The sequence below is a fragment of the Carettochelys insculpta genome, chromosome 22 (assembly GCF_033958435.1).
Source record: "Carettochelys insculpta isolate YL-2023 chromosome 22, ASM3395843v1, whole genome shotgun sequence".
Taxonomy (NCBI): domain Eukaryota; kingdom Metazoa; phylum Chordata; order Testudines; family Carettochelyidae; genus Carettochelys; species Carettochelys insculpta.
Window position 1 is genome coordinate 9,585,638 of NC_134158.1, and position 11,946 is coordinate 9,597,583.

Consider the following 11,946-nt stretch of genomic DNA (forward strand, 5'->3'; position numbering starts at 1 on the left):
CTGCCGCGGGGAGCCAGGGCCTCTCGCCCGCGGGGTGAAGGACGCTCCTTGCTGAGCTCGGCCAAAGGCTCGGCTGCAGGGTAACTGACCCGTGGGGCTGTATTTGCTGAAGGGGATCAAGGACAACAGAGGGAATGGGACGGCTGGGCTCAGAGCAGGTCTGATGACAGCTTATTCCACAGTCCCTTATAACTCCCTCTGGGGTGGGGGTTCCCTTCCAGCTGCCACCATGCTGGGCCTCCTCCCTGCGCTCCCCTGCCTGCTGATCCTCTCCCTGCCCAGCCCTGGCGCTGGCGCCGATGATGATGGCACCGTGGTGCTCACCACCAGCGGCCCCATACGGGGGAAGCGCCTCCCGGGCGGCTCCAACACCGTGACGGCCTTCCTGGGGGTGCCCTACGCCGAGCCCCCCGTGGGCGCCTGGCGCTTCCAGAAGCCAGTTCCCCACCGGCCCTGGAGCCGCGTCCTGGAGGCCACCAGCTTCGGCCACGCCTGTGTCCAGAGTCCGCTCACTGGTATGCCCATAGTTGATGTGTGGATGCCCCGAATGCCGCAGTCCGAGGACTGTCTCTTCCTCAACCTCTGGGTGCCCCATCCCCAGCCCCCTGAACCGGTCCCCGTCCTCGTCTGGATCCACGGCGGGGGGTACATGATAGGTAGCAGCTGCGTCAGCCTCTACGATGGCCGCTCCTTAGCCGCCACCGAGAAGGTGATCGTGGCCTCCATGAACTACCGGCTGGGGGCCCTGGGCTTCCTCTCCCTGCCCCCGGCCGCCCCAGGCAACGCGGGCCTGTGGGATCAACAGCTGGCCCTGCGCTGGCTGTGGGACAATGCGGCCGCCTTCGGCGGGGACCCAGCCCGCTTGATGCTCTTCGGCCAGAGCGCCGGGGCCGCCTTGGTCGGCTTCCACCTCCTCTCCCCAAAGAGCCGGCAGCTGATCGCCCGGGCCGTGCTGCAGAGCGGAGCCGCTGTGGCCCCGTGGGCTTGGGTGCCACCTGCCACGGCCCAGGAGCGAGGCCGGAAGCTGGCCCAAGTGATGGGTTGCAGTGAAGGCAACGACACGGCCCTGGTGGGCTGCCTGCAAGGGATGGACCTCAAGGAATTCCCCAAACAAGAGCTCTTGGTCTTGGACCACAAGGGGCTATTTTCCATCGCCTTTGTGCCAACGCTGGATGGGGATTTCCTCCCTGACATTCCTTCGAGGATGCTGCACGCTGGGCCCCGCCAGCCTCTGCCCATCCTAACTGGCTTCACTGCCAACGAAGGGACCTTCCTGTTGAAATTCAGCCCTCTTGGCTTCAGCTTGGAGAACATCAGCAACATCAACCAGGAGCATCTGCTGCAGGTGGTCAGGCTGACACTGCCTGGGACTCCAGAAAACACCCTCCTGGCCCTGGCTGAACGGTACAGCCAGGAGAGGCGGGACGAGAACCGGTTCTTACAGGCCATGGACCATATCATCAGTGACCACAGCTTCGTGTGCCCGGTCGCCGAGGTGGCTGGGCAAGCGGCAGAGGCTGGCAGCCCCGTGTACACCTACCACTTTGCCCACCGCTCTCTCCACTTGCCTCTGCCGGAGTGGGTGGGGGTGCCCCATGGCGCCGAGGTGCCCTACCTCTTTGGCACACTACAAGTCATGCAAGGAGCCAATTACACAGTCCCGGAGGCTGATGCGAGCCTGAGTCGCAGGCTGATGCGGTACTGGCGGAGTTTGCCAGGAGTGGGTAAGGGAACCCCCCAGACCTCGCTTGTGCCCCTGAACCCGAACAGCCCCCAGGGTCAAACCATGCAAGCGAGGGTCCCCCTGGAGCCAGTGGGCCAGAACATGGTCTACCAGCCTCGTCTCCGAAAAGCTCCTTTTCCAATATATCTGGTATGTTTGTAGAAAGAGCCCAGACTAGAGGTTCAACCTGTAGCTAAGGGTATGTCTGGGCCACATCAACCTGGTCACGGTTGACGGACAACTTGTACAACACCTTGTACAATATTGCAAGTAGTAGAAGACCATCAACCTCTACAGAGACGGCCAGATTAGCTAGAATTGCATAGCTACCCACCTAGAGTAGACCAACCCTTAAACTGCAGCCACTGGCTGGTTTCTATGCCCCCATCTAGCCCCCCAAAAACCTTCCAATTCTTCCTTTTCCCATCTCCTCCCTGCAAAAAAGACAAAAGAAAGTCTTTGCGCGCCCCCCCCCCCCCATCATTGTTCTCAGAAATCTATTACAAATTGTGTCTGAGATGACCCAAGGTAGACCCATTCACTCCCAGGTTAGGGCGAGCCACTTTCCCTCTTGTCTCACCTGCCCAAGTTCTTGCCCGTTCCACCTCATTCATGTCTGTGCAGTCATCCATCCAACGGGGCACAGACTGTGAGAGCAAACATAGGGAAACCCCCAATTGAGCAGCTTTGCAGCTTGACTCCCAATGACCCCTGCATGGCTCTCCTTGGATGGCTATGTAAATTAGCCCTGGAGCTCCTCCCACCTCCCCATATCAGTCCAGAGATTGGGAAGAAGGTAGCCTCCAGTCCCCTGCTTCCCCCCCTCAGGGGGAGACAAAGAACTGGGGTTACCACAGGCTGCCTCAGTCATCTTCAACACAGGGCCAACATCACTTGGGTTCACCTTGGAGGCAGGCCAGCGGGAAGCCATCTTAACTGTGGGCAACCTCTGGCTTCTCCTTCCTTGGGAACATTGGGAGGTGCTGGCCATCTTTTCGACAGGCAGCCTGCCTTGCCAGTATGACAGCCATGATAACTCTGGGCAGCCTGTAGCTTCAATCCCTTTGAGACCATTAGAAAGAAGCGTCCATCTTTAGTGAGGGAAGCATATGGCTTTTCCCTGGGTGGAAGGACACCCAGCAGCAGATATCTTAACTGAGGGCAAAGTCTGGCTTTAGCCTCCTTCCCACCCCAGTGTCTCCTCTCTGGGCTCTCATGTTTCCACACTTCTATACATATCATATGATACATATCTCATGGACAGGACCTCCAGAGGACATTGTGGCCGGCCTCTTACCCTCACAGCTAGACCTATCACCATCCCCGACAGATTATTTTTTTAAATCTAGTTGCCCCAGACTGCTAAAGCCCCCTCTCAAGGATTGAACACAGAACGCAGGCCGTGGGAAAGTAGCAGCCTGGTGAATAAGCCCATTGACCTGCTAGACCCAAGGTTGTGCGCTCAAGCCTGGAAGGGGCCCTTTAGGGATCTGGGGCAAATAAATCTGAAAACCAGTCCTGGTGGTGATAGGCCCTGCTATAGGGCAGAGGACTGACTTGATAACCTCTGAAGAGCTCTACAAGATTGGCATATCTCCCTGGGCTTGCAAGGCTGATGCTCTAACCATGGAACTGTGCTGCCTGCATGGTCTGAGAGCACCACCACTTTCCCCAAGGGTAGTATGTGGTACTGTACAGAGAGACACCCTGAGTAATAATCTGTCAAGGAGGAGGTGACAATTTTGACGCCTGCATTTGGGGCTCAGCCTATTCTCCTACCATCCATGGGACATGTTGAATTTCCCCTCAGGAGCCCCACAGGGTCGGGAAGCCAGGAGGAGGTGTGGCCTCTCTACAACTCCACTGAGCACAACTTCGCCCACCTCGCCACCGAGCCGCTCCGGGTGGAGGTCACGTCGCCTGTCCAGGACTGCGGCTTCCTGGCTTCGCTGCTGACAGAGGAGCCCAGCCCCGCAGGTGAGCATTGAGAAGGGAAAGAACTCAGCTCGTGCTTCCTGGGCCAACCAGGTCCTCCAACCTGGGGCAAGGTTAGAGTGGGCGCCTTCTAGGGGGGTGCTGTTCCCTGCACACTGCAGCCAGCCAGTCTTCTAGAGCAGGGGTCAGCAAACTTATGTTGGGCCCCGCTTTTTGGTCCTACCTTCCCCGCAACCTAGGATGCAGCTGGGGGCGCGTGCTGGCCAGGGGCTCTTCCTGGCCGCAGAGGTGGCACAAGGGGCCTGGGACCACTGTGGACCCCATGTGCCATGCCAGGACTCTCCCCAGCTGGCCCCGTCTCCCGCGGCCGGGAACCAGCCGCCTGGGCCCAGCAGCCAGGCAGGTGCCACCGGTACACTGATTGGCTCCTCTCCGCCCCACCCCGCGTTGTCAGGCCTCTGAGGCAGCGGCAGAGGGCTGGCAATGCAGCAGAAGCCGGGGTCGGAAGAATCCCGAGCAGTGTTACAGAAAAGGACCTGGGAGTTGTAGTGGATGAGAAGCTGGACGTGAGTCGACAGTGTGCCGGTGTAGTAGCCAAGAAGGCTAATGGCATATTAGGTTGCATCAAGAGGAGCGTTGCCAGTAGATCCAGAGAAGTGATCGTTCCTCTTTGTTCGGCTTTGGTGAGGCTGCATCTGGAGTACTGTGTCCAGTTCTGGGCCCCCAGTTACAGGAAGGATGTGGAGACACTGGAGAGGGGCCAGCGAAGGGCGACCAAAATAATTCGGGGGCTGGAGCATATGACTTATGAAGAAAGGCTGAGGGAATTGGGACTGTTTAGTCTGCAGAAGAGAAGACTGAGGGGGGGACTTGATAACAGCCTTCAACTCACTGAAGGGAGGCTGCAAAGAGGCTGGAGAGAGGCTGTTCACAGTGGTCATGGATGGCAGAACACGGAACAATGGTCTCAAGTTGCGGTTGGGAAGGTCCAGGTTGAACATGAGGAAAAACTTTTTCACTAGGAGGGTGGTGAAGCATTGGAATGGTCCACCCAGGGCAGTGGGGGAGTCTCCATCCCTGGAGGTGTTTGAGTCTCACCTCGACAAAGCCCTGGCGGGGCTGATCTGATGGGTTTGGTCCTGCTTAGAGCAGGGGGCTGGACTTGGTGGCTTGTTAGGTCTCTTCCAGCTCTATTGTACTACGACAACATCCACATGCACAGAAATTTCGGTGAGGCTCCTAGGGAAGAAAAAAGTAAGAAAATGAGTCTGTAGAATGTCAGCCCTGGGCTAGTCCCTCGCCAGGCCAGCGTGATTGGGTCCCAGCTTTCGGCTCGTGGGCGAACACTCGTAAGAGGGACTCTAAACGCCCATTAAAAATCCATGTGAACATCTCGGAGAGGTCCCTGGGGCTCCTAACGCCGGGAAGAAGCAGCAGCCGGCAGTGCTGCTTTGGAAAGGTGAGCGAACCTTGGGTTGGGCAGAGTTAAAGGCTGGGGGCAGTCTGGGTCCGTGAGCGGGAGGGAGGGTTCAAATCTGGTGGCGGGTTGGGTCCGTGGGTGGCGGGGTCAGGCTGCTGCAGGCTGGGGTTGTGGGGCCGGCAGGGGGTCAGGCTGCGGGGGTCTGGGTGTGGGGCTGGCAGGGAGGTCTGGCTGTGGGGGTCTGGCTGAGGGGCCAGCAGGGGGGTCTGGGTTCTGGCTGCGGGCCAGCAGAAGGGTCTGGCTGTGGGGCCAGCAGAGGGGTCTGGCTGTGGGGTTCAGGCTGTGGGCCAGCGGAGGGGTCTGGCTGAGGGGCCAGCAGCGGGGTCTGGGTTCTGGCTGCGGGCCAGCAGAGGGGTCTGGCTGTGGGGCCAGCAGAGGGGTCTGGCTGTGGGGTTCAGGCTGTGGGCCAGCGGAGGGGTCTGGCTGAGGGACCAGCAGGGGGGTCTGGCTGCAGGGTTCAGGCTGCCGGCCGGCAGAGGTGTCTGGCTGTGGGGCCGGCAGGGGGGGCTGGCTATGGGGTTCAGGCTGCGGGCTGATGGAGGGGTCTGGCTGCAGGGTTCAGGCTATGAGGCTGACAGAGGGGTCTGGCTGCGGGGTTCAGGCTGCAGGCCGGCAGGGGGTTCTGGCTATGGAGCCGGCAGAGGGGTCTGGCTGTGGGGCCAGCAGGGAGGTCTGGCTGCGGGGTTCAGGCTGTGGGCAGGTGGAGGAGTCTGGCTGCAGCACGTTGGGGCTGCGGGGCTGGCTGGGGGTGGTCAGACTACGGGGGGGTTGGAGCTGCGGGGAGGGGGTTACACTCATATCAGCAGGAGAGTTCACTCGTCGAGCGAATTAAGGTGGGTATGTGTGCCCCTCCTTTAACTGAGTGCTCAGAAATAAACTCCTGGTTTAAGGAGGAATTCATGTGTACCTGCAGCAAAAACAGTCCCAGGTGTCAACACTTTCAATGAGCCAGAGAGTGCTTCGTACACCCAAAGCCTTTTTATCTGGTTGGGCCAAGAGCCTGTCGCACCCCCAACCAAACACCCAGCAGCCCCCCTGCTGTTTAAAGAGCCCGCCCCCCTCCACCACTTCTCCGGCGCTCCCGGGCGAAGTTAAACGAAAGAGCAAACAAAAGACCAACATCGTTGCATGACAAGACAAAGCCGAACTCTCTTGCGAAGCTGAACAAAGGGGCTGGCCCGGTCAAAGCTCCCATCTCTTGCCCCCGCTCGGAGGTCTTAGCAAAAGTGAGTCCCAGCTTGCTCAGGCTGGGAGAGGCAGGTAGCATGAGTGGGACCCTGGAAATAACTGCAGTGCTCCTAGGGGACGGCAGACACCTAGGGGGCGGGAGGGCTGGCAGCACAGCTCAGCAGAGCCTAGAGAGGCTGTGGGGAGGCAGCGGAGGGCCACCGTGGGGGGAACTGATTGTGCTGCACCCCCCTCGGGGCGCGCAGCCCCCCAGTTTGTGCCCCGCTATTCTAGAGCGGGGGGTCCCAACCCTCAGTCACAGGGCACACTCCAGAGATGAGCCATCCCCCTTTTTACCGCTGTCGCGACTGCTCAGGAACAGCATGTTTCCTAGGGTGGTGCTCCTATTAGAGAGGTTTGCAGCACAGCAGGGCATGCAATGAGCTAAACGGGGAGCAAAGGCGTTAACATTTCCCACCCACCGCCGCCCAGGCCGCCTCGGACGGCAAGCACAGGCTCCTTTTCCAAAGCTGCTCAGCGCCCTGTGAGGGATGCTCGGTAAAGGAGTAACCGCGGGACGCAGCTTCCCTCCCTGACAGCCCGGTGGAGCCAGGTCATGGCCTTTAAACCGTGTCCCAGCTGCCCTCCCTCGCCCTTGCCATGGCAGGGAGAGGGGATGGGCTCCCCACCAGTTCCCACAGGCCTCCTGGAGCGAACGGGGCCCTGGGGGTTGGCATTTCCCCTTATGGGGGTGGGAAATTGAGGAACCCTGCACCCTCTGGGACTCAGGCAGCCTTGCTGCATGAGCCCCAGCTGGTGTGGGGTGATCAGTTTTGCCCCTTGGTGGCTCTGCCGAGAGCCCCGGGGAGGAGGAATTAATGAAATTTCATGGCACACTCGGACAATTTTCACGGCCCACTCGCAGACAGCCGCTGTCCTAGCTCCCAGGAGGGACTACATCCTTGCGTCCCGTTCCCTCTCTTCCCAAGGGAGCGTGGGACCCTCCAGACCCCTGTGGGGAGCGCTCCCCTCCCTCCAAGTCTTCAGACCCCACCTGCTCTGGGTCAACCTCAGACTCGAGCCCACTTTGTGGTTGCTGGGACCTTTTTGGTGAGATAACGACATCTGTGTTTCAGCCCCAGCCGAGAGCCCCAGAACAGCCAACCACTCAAAGGAGAAGGAACAGGAGGATGAGAAGGAGAACTAAGCACCACGGAGGAAGCCAGGACCTTCAGCAGCCAACACCAGCTGCCTTCTCAAGGGAATAATTCCCCCCGTCTGGCCACTAGATGGAAACATCAGCCTAGGCACTTCACATTAACTACCTCTCCTTGCAGTATGTCATTCACGCATTACGAGTCACTGTGGGATGTAGATCCCCTGCTAAGTCAACACGGTGCTGCTGGTGAACGAGGGAGATCATGCTGGAACCCGAGCTGTGTGGAGGCCTGTTGGGGTCAATAGATGCTTTCTTTCAGAAACGCCAGTTGTTGTTATTATTGTTGGTTGTGTGGGTGACAAAGTGAGATCAGGGCCCCATTGTGCTAGGCTTCGGAGAGCAGTGGTGGCCAAAAGCAACTGAACAGATCGCCACGTGCCCGCAACACCCCCTACAGCCTGGCCCCCTACGACCTCTTACACAGCCAGGAACCCTTCCCCCTCCCATCCCCTGCAGTCAGAAAACATCCCCCCACCACGACTCCACAGCCAGGAAAACTATCCCCCTCCACAGCCAGGAAAATTCCCCCCACCCCACACCTAGGAACCCTTCCCCCAACCCCCTGCAGTCAGGAAACGCCCCCTCCCCCACTCCACAGCCAGGAGAACTACCCCACAACAGCCAGGAACCCCACCCCCCTGCAGTCAGGAAAACTCTCCCCCACCCCACCCCACAGCTCGGAAAATTCCCCACCCACTCCACAGCCAGGAACCCTACCCCCCCAACCCGCAGCCAGGAAAACTCCTCCCCCATACTCCACACCCAGGAAAACTCCCCTCTGCCCACCCCACAGCTGGGAAAATTCCCCACCCACTCCACAGCCAGGAACCCTATCCCCCCATCCCCAGTGACTCACCAGAGCCAGACCAGAGCCACACCACTGGAGCCAAGGAGCTACCAATGGGAATAGACAAAGAATGGGGAAACTGAGGCACGGAGGGGTGCTCCAACTCGCCCAAAGCGAAGCAACAAGCTTGGGCTCAAGCTGCCAAACAATAGCGCGCCCAGCAGGAAGAGACACGGTGAAGAAAGTGGTTTGAGCATTGGCCTGCTAGACCCTGGGTTGTGAGTTCAATCCCTGAGGAGGCTGTTTAGGGATGGCAGCATGTAAGTGTCAGGGCTGATGCTTGGCCCTGCTAAGAGGACAGGGGACTGGGCTAGCTGCCCTCCCAAGGCCCCTTCCAGCTCTAGGAGATGTGTATCTCCAATTATACATAAAACAGGAGGTGCCGCTAGAAGGGCTTTCAGGGGTCAGCCCAGGTGCCGAGAAGGCAAATACACAGTGACTGAGCTGGGGAAAGCTGAGCCTCGGCCTCTGCGGCAGGGAGGGTGGATTACATCACAGCCGTCCTTACAGCCAATGCCTCCTGCTTTCGCCTACTCTGTTCCCAGCGCTGGGGAGAGAGCCCAGGAGTCCTGGCGCGTAGCCGGCTGCTGTGGCCTACAGGCATCCTCTCCCAGCACCACCGGAGCTCAGAAACCCACCAGAAAGGAGGCTCCCATTCCCAGGAGCCAGATTAAAGGCCCTCTTGGGCTAGCTCCGGACAGCTGGGTTCTATCCTGGGCAGTGGGGGCTGGTGGTTAGAGCAGGGGGCTGGGAGCCAGGACTCCTGGGCTCTCTTCCGAGGTGAAGGGGCAGCTGGGACTCAGGACTCCTGGGTTCTCGGGCCAGCTCTGGGAGCAGAGTGGGCCTAGTGGTTAGAGCAGGAGCCAGCCTGTCAGCATGCTAAGCTCCTCTGAGCAGGTGCTGGGAACGCAGAGGTCTCAATGGGGGCAGCCACACGCTCATGGCTGATCACAGAGGGGCTGGGGCTGATGTTATCATCAGGGACAGACAGAGCAGAGTTGTTCCAAAGCAGCTGCCCACACAGAGAACAGGGCTTTCTGCAGCTGGGGGTTGGGAAGCCAGGACTCCTGGGTTCTCACCCAGGCCCTGGGAGGGAAGTGGGGGCTGGTGGTTACAGCAGGGGGCTGGCAGCCAGGACTCCCCCCTCTGCCACCCCAGTCCCTGCAGCACAGCACCCCCTAGTGCCCCACTGGCTTCCAAGGGACAGCACCCCCTCCCATCTCCCCCAGCAGCAAAGCACCCCACAGCAAGGCATTGGGGTTGGCACTGTCTCCCTGCACAGCTCGAGCCGAACCCATTCAGGCGGAGGAGAACAAAGCGTTTGTCCTCGCTAATGCCGGTTCACCAGGATCCACCCCACCTCCGCGCAGGGTATTAATAGCTTGAAAGCTTCGCCGAGGCCAGAAGGAGTCATTGTGACTGAGCCTTGGCGGGACACAGGGCAGAGACCAGCCACCCCCATCGCCATTCCCAGAGGGCGAGAATATGGAGCCGAAACGTGTGTCATGATTTCATGCGCCACTGTCGAGCTCCATGGGGAAAATTCTGACCCAGAAACCAATGGCAGGCCTAGGACTAGAATGCCGAAGTCCTGATTCGTAGGGCTGCCTGCCAATCTTCCCTCTGTTTTGTTCCATCCATGTGCGGAATAAATTTATGCACCGAGGCAGGCGCGGATGTGAACCGCCATAGACACACACGCTGCCAGCTGTGGGCGCTCTGCTAATCAGCTAGGCAGCTCCTGAATCTCTCCTGGGTGGCTGCCCAAGCGCTCAGAGTACAGGGAACACGGCTGTCTTATTCTAACCACTAGACTCCTCTCCCCTGGCTCTCAACCTGCTCTCTCCCACTAACCTACTAGGTGCGACTCCACTCTCACCGTCAGGGAGAAAACCCAGCTCTGATTCCTGTCCCCTTCCCCACTTCTGCCTGCATGAGCGCGCCAGGATTTGCCTCAGGGCTGCATCCGTTCTCTGTGTGGGTGCCCACCTGGCCATCCGCCACAGCCCAGTGGCCACCTTCCGCCCACCCCAGGGTGGGATCTGCAGAGGCTGGGCCCCCCAGGGCATTGTGGGAGAATAAAAGCAGCCCCAAGCCACCCGGCCGTCAGCCAGGAGTGTGTGTCTTCACCGGCCGAGAACTCGCCTGAGCCAGCACCTGCCCCGCCGCAGAGAAGTCCAGCATGGCCTGGGGACTGCTCCTCACAGCTTCCGTCCTGCTCTGCCTCCTGCCAGGAGGTAAGTTGCAGGTGGGGCTGTGGGGGAATAGACAAAGCCGGAGTTGCTTTCCTTCTGGGGATAGAATCTGCATTTCTCTGTGAGCTGAGGGCTTGGGCGGCCACCCAAGGGAGGTTCAGGGGCCACCCAGCTGATTAGCAGCATGCCCATGGCCTGTGTTGCCATGGATGGTGCACGGTCACACTGCCTCAGTGTGTGTCATAAAGTTTATTCTGCACATGGATGTGGGGGGGGAAAGAGAGGAAACATTAGACAGAGCTCAGGAGTCCTGACATCCAGTCCACCCGATCCCACCTCCCCTCCCCGAGCCACTCTTGAACCCAGGACTCCTGGCTCCCTGTCCCAGCTGCTTTTACCCTCGGCGTCCCAGAGCCAGGATAAAACCCTTGTGGCCTGGCTCCCAGGCCCCACTGCTCTCACTCTCCAGACCTCACGCCCCTCCTAGGGCGCAGGAGAGAACCCAGGAGTCCTGGCTCCTGCCCCACACCAGCATATGATGAGCACTCCGACAGCTGCCAAGGACAGAGTCCGGCGGTGCCCAGCTGATTAGCAAAGCGCCCAAACCCATCAGCAGGCGCTTCTGCCTGTGGTGCTCATGTGTATTTCTTTGTTGGTGCACACAGAAAAATTTATGCCACACATGGACGAAAATAGCAAGAGGGAACCTTGCCCCCGGGCCCGACTCTGACCTCCCCCGCCCTCCTTGAGCTGAGACTAGACTAAGGAACCTTCCCCCCCCAGCTGTAAGCACTAGGCCCTTCTCCCCTTCCCGAGCCAAGCGATGGAGGCTGCAGCCGGGGAGGCCAAGGGCGGGTGCTGCTTTGGGAGGGGGCCAGGTTGGCTGGCCACAGCCTGATGGGTGCTCCCCTCTGGCATCCCTCCGCAGCTGACGCCCTGCGATGCCGGGTCTGCAGATCCATGCACAGCGGGCAGCCCTGCCTGCCCCCCAGCGTGAGCTGCAACGCCGACCCTCCCAAGGAAGCTTGCCTCTCCCTCGCCATCTCCCACGGTAAGGACCCAGGCGTCCGGCTCCCTCCTCCCCACCCTCCCGCAGTGCCCCCCCAACACACCCCCCTTCACATCCCTCACCTTGTCTCCCACCCACGTGGGAGCTGAGGGGGCAGCCCCGCCCCTGTTGGCCACGCCCACCAGACTTGTCTTTCCCCGCCCTGTCTGGGTTAGCCCCGCCCCCTCAGTTGGCCACACCCACTTAGAGGCAGTGGACCACACACAACATTCCGTGACATCCCATTGGCCCCTCCCTCCCTCCCTCCCTCGCCCTTTCTTTATAGGCTCCCCTTGGCTCCAGCCCCTTTTGCCCCAGCCAATCAACACCTC

At 60.0% G+C, this 11,946-nt stretch overlaps 1 protein-coding gene across 1 annotated transcript; it reads left to right on the forward strand.

Annotated features, from left to right (window-relative positions):
- The first annotated feature begins 217 nt into the window (after nt 1-217).
- On the forward strand, nt 218-7,512 carry LOC142024907 (acetylcholinesterase-like). The gene is given in 4 exon segments (XM_075017248.1): nt 218-1,703; nt 1,706-1,724; nt 3,534-3,700; nt 7,448-7,512. Coding segments are annotated over 4 exon segments (1,725 nt in total). The 5' UTR covers nt 218-229.
- The last annotated feature ends 4,434 nt before the right edge of the window (nt 7,513-11,946 follow it).